We start from the raw sequence: 4,705 nt of genomic DNA on the forward strand, positions 1-4,705 counted from the left end.
ACAAAATATTGTTCCATCTTGCATTTTAGTTAATTGGAGAAATGCATTCTTTTTAATATTGATTGACTTCCATGTTTTCATTGTAGTAGTTTTATCTACTCATTTTGAATCGAACCATCTTCTAAAATTTCATTTGTTTGATGACATTTCCATTTTTTGATGTATTGGTCGGTCAATAATTTCATTTTGGATTATTCCCATTTCTTCACTACTTTGTGTCATTATTCTCAAATCATCCATATATAATGTATGATTTGATTTTGGGAATTTCTCTTCGATGATTTGAGAAATTACATTCATCTGAATGATGAAGAGTAGATTTGATAATGAATCACCTTGTAAAATTCATTTATTTAATTTAATACTACCTAGATATTCATTAAATTTATAACCGATGAATATCTTCAATCTAGTCATCATACTTTCAATTATGTCAATGATGACAAACTCATAATTAAAATATTTCAATGATTCAATTACACATTCGTGGTTTACTGTGTCATATGTTTTCTTGATGTCATAATATGACTCATCATATTTTGGGTATTTCTCTTCTTTTTGCTGCTTTAACATATAACTATTAATTATTCCTTCTTTAGCAACTAAAGATTGTAACTTACATCCCAGTTGATTTTTACTGATTTTAAATGATTCATTAATCATGTTAAGTCTTCTGTGAATCTTTTCTTTTAATATTGAGGTAAATACTTTCATTATTACATTTGTACAACTGATAGGACGATAATTAGTGACGTCGTTCCTATCACCTCCTTTGTGGATTAATAAAGTTCTTCCACTTACCATGTCTAATGGGATGTTTTCAGGGAAGTTTAACCATTCATTAAAGATACTAAGAATGGCTTCTCTTGATAATGACATTCTTTTCAAATAATACCCATATATAATGTCTATTCATGGTGCCTTCCAGTTACTTATTCTCATTATACTTAAATTTAATTCATTTAATGTTATTATGACACTATCATAATTTCTATATCTTTCATTCCACGAGGTGATTTGTTTTATTTTCCAATAATCTTTATTTAATATCACCTGTGTTTCATATAACGATTTCCAATATTCTAAATTAATATCGTTATTTTTGTATATTTCATTTTTTATTTCTTCCTTATTCTAATTTTCTTGTTAGAATCAAACATGATTTTATTTGTATTGATTCTGACCCTTTCTTCCTTATTAAATTTAATTCTTTCTTTTATCATAGTCATCATATATTTTAGGTATTTTATTCTTTCTAGTGCTTTAACTTTTATTCATTCTTCATCATATTCTTTTAATTTCATGATGCACTTTATTCTGTACCATTTCCTTCCCTTGACCAAATCTTCTAGTCTATTTATTTTCTTTAGGATTTCTTTTATTTCATCAAATTTATCTCTTATTATTTTATTTTGGAGATAGAGGTGCATAATCATTGAAATATCCATATCATCTTGCAGATCATGCATTCTATTTCCTGACATTATCCAATCTATTATTAATTTCCATTATCAATTCGTCAGTTTCTTTTCTTTTCCAGTAGTAATTAATGTTTGTACATTTTTCTATTTTCATTTCTTTCATTTTATTGATGAGAGTGTTAAGATATTCTTCATCAATTTCAGTAGAATTATTCTTTAATATGATTTTTTTTTATTGAATTACACTCTACTCTTCCTTCTATTGTATAATTTACTTTCAATTTAATGTACCGTTTAGTATTTTCTTTTATTTTATGTGATATTTTAACATAATTAATATATTCTTTTTCATTATTGACATTGATGTTTATTACTTTTATTATACTTTCTATTTGTTCCCATCTTAATTTCTTATATAATTTCTTATTTAACCAATTAATTGCAAAACAATACAACACTTCAATTAAAATTCTATTTCTTTGTTTTGTTGTATTTCTTGTCTGACTATCATCTCTTGTTTTTTGACAATCAGTGCTTTTCTCTTCGATTTCCACTACTGTCTTTTTCATCGGAATAACTTCGTTCATCTCCATCGTTCCTGGTGATGCTTTCCTCAATACTGGTTGTGTATTTATCACAAGTATCATCGTTTTCTTCTTCTCTAGTTCCTTCTGTGAGATAAAATTTTCAATATCATCTTGTTGTTTTGATATTATTTGTTTTTGTGTCTCATTTTCTTTTTTTGTGTTGTCTAATTCTTCTCTTGTTATTTCTGCAATTTCTTGACTTATTATTGCTGCTTGTTGAATTTCAGAGATTTGTTTTTCTTTATCTCTTATTTCACTTTTCAGCTCCTCAACTTTCTTCTCTAGTACTTCTGCTTTTTTCTCTAACACATTATTCTTCTCCAGTATTTCTCCTTTTTTCTTCAGCTCTTCTGTTTTCTCCTTTTGTTCATCATTTTCCTTCTGTAATTTCCATTTAGTGGTTTTCAGACTTCGAATGGTTTCTTCTTTGTTATTCATTTCCATGATTTTCCTTCTATCTCATTTATTTCACTGTGTAATTTTATATTTTCTTCTGTTAGTTTTTCATTTTCTTTCTTCTTTTCATTATAATTCGTTTGAACTTTCTTATTTTCTTTTTCATATTTTCTATTTCTTCTTCAAATTCTTTCCTAACTATTTCTTTTGCTTTTTCTATCATTTCATCTGAGATGGTTTGTTCTTCTTCCTTTCTTTTTGCTTGATATTCTTTAATTTCTTCTTCTAATCTTTTAATCTGTTTTTGTAGTACTTTAATTTCTTCTTTTTCTTTATAATTTTCCTCTTCATTCTTTGTTTCTTCTTTATTTTCTTCTTGTGTTTTTCTTTCTTTTTCTGTTTCATTTATTATTTTAGCCATTTGACATCTTTTTGTAATTCTTTGATTGGATTTCTACTTTTGATTTGTGTTTCAATTGCTTGGATATCTTCTTCCCATCATTTTGTTCTTTCCTTAAATTCTTCTTGCATTTTTTCAATTCTCTTTTTCTTTCTAATTGCATATACTTCTTGAAGAATATCATACCATCTTTTCATTTTACCTTCATATTTTTTGAGTATTTCTGAATATTCTCCTTTTTCCCATTTGTTATTCCTTTTATTCTTTCATGTATATCATTTATTGTTAACCATCTATGTCTATTGTTTGTATATTCGTTATTCTTCCAGTATTTATCCTGTTTCTTATTCGTTCTTCTTTGTCTTTGTTGTTTTTTAAACCCTTTTCTCTTGGTATGTCTTTTATTATAATTGTGATATCTTTTATTATAATTGGAATATCTTTTATTGTTGTTATTGGTATTTAACCTTGTATTTCTATGTCTTGTTTGGTTTTCTTTGCAAGACGACAAGGCATTACTCCATAACAATGGCAATAAAATTTGTTGTATATCCTGAATTGGAAAAATATCCGAATAAAATCAAATCAGAAATAGAAATAATGAATGTAATTCAATTTAATGAAAATAAATGAATTAATAATGAATGAATTACAAATGAAATTAAAAAAAGAGAAATAAGATTATAATGAAATATTTCATTTAATATCATTAATAATTTAATATACAATAAATTAATATGAATATTATATGTATTAAATTTACAATTAAAGTCAAATATGATATTATAATTCATTTATATTAATAAATATGAATTATATAATGTTTTATATAACAAATAATAAAAATAAATTAAAAAATGAGATTTCTTAATTTGAAATGATAGAAATAAAGAAAGATAGAAATAAATACATTACATTCATTGAATTGTTCATTTCTTTGTTATTCATATTATCAATTTATTGATATATTTATTAATTGAATATTTATCATTTGTAATATTTCATTTCTATGATATTTATTCATTTTCATTTTCATCAAATCATAATAAGTGATGTTTTATTGAAATATAAATTGTTTGTTATTAATAATTTATATTAAAATATAAAAAGAAGAAAAAATGAATGACGATTATCTTAAAAATAAATAAGTTCAAACTAAAAATAAAAGAAGAACTAATAAATAATAAAATAATAAAGAAAGAATGCAATTAGGATATAATGAAATAATGATTGTCTCGAAGTATTTTGAAGATATTAATGATTTTATTAATTTAGAAATTGGAATTAAAAGATTTCAAGGAAATATGGAACGATTTCATTTTAATCCAATTCCATTGAATCAACATTCAAGAAAATTGTTTCCTAATATTGAAACATTTCATATTTATAATAAAGAAGATGAAATATTTAAAGAAGGAAGAATAATTAAATATGTAATATGGTATGATGTGAGTTATTCAAGATATTTAAAAGAGAAAAAAGAAATGAATGAATATAAAAATATCGCATATACACAAGAAGATAGAAATACATATGGAAATACAATACCAATAGAAGTTAAATCACTTGGATTTAGATGTTTTTATAGATGTTATGATATTCAATCAATTAATATACCAACAAATGTTAGTAAAATAGGAAATTATTGTTTTAAATATTGTTCATCATTACAAACAATTGAAATACCAACAAGTATTAGTAAAATAGGAGGTAGTTGTTTTAGTGAATGTTATTCATTGACATCACTTAATATTCCAACAAGTGTAATTGAAATAGGAGATGATTGTTTTATTCGATGTTCATCATTAACATCAATTAATATAGAAGATATAAAATATATAAGTGAAGAAAGAATATTTATGAATGAAGCAGTGTTAATTAGTATTGAAATACCAAAGAAT

The 4,705-nt window shown here is 24.0% G+C and overlaps 1 protein-coding gene across 1 annotated transcript, besides 2 other annotated features; it reads left to right on the forward strand.

Annotated features, from left to right (window-relative positions):
• Positions 1–182: a repeat region.
• Positions 177–3,375: a repeat region.
• Positions 3,376–4,006: 631 nt separating this feature from the next.
• Positions 4,007–4,705, forward strand: EHI_158740 (uncharacterized protein; the record flags this gene model as incomplete). The annotated part of the gene is made up of 1 exon (XM_001914366.1): positions 4,007–4,705. A coding segment is annotated over one exon (699 nt), but the record flags the coding sequence as incomplete, so codon positions are not given.

This window comes from Entamoeba histolytica, genomic scaffold (assembly GCF_000208925.1).
Source record: "Entamoeba histolytica HM-1:IMSS scf_1104750518681 genomic scaffold, whole genome shotgun sequence".
NCBI classification, from domain to species: Eukaryota; Evosea; order Mastigamoebida; family Endamoebidae; genus Entamoeba; species Entamoeba histolytica.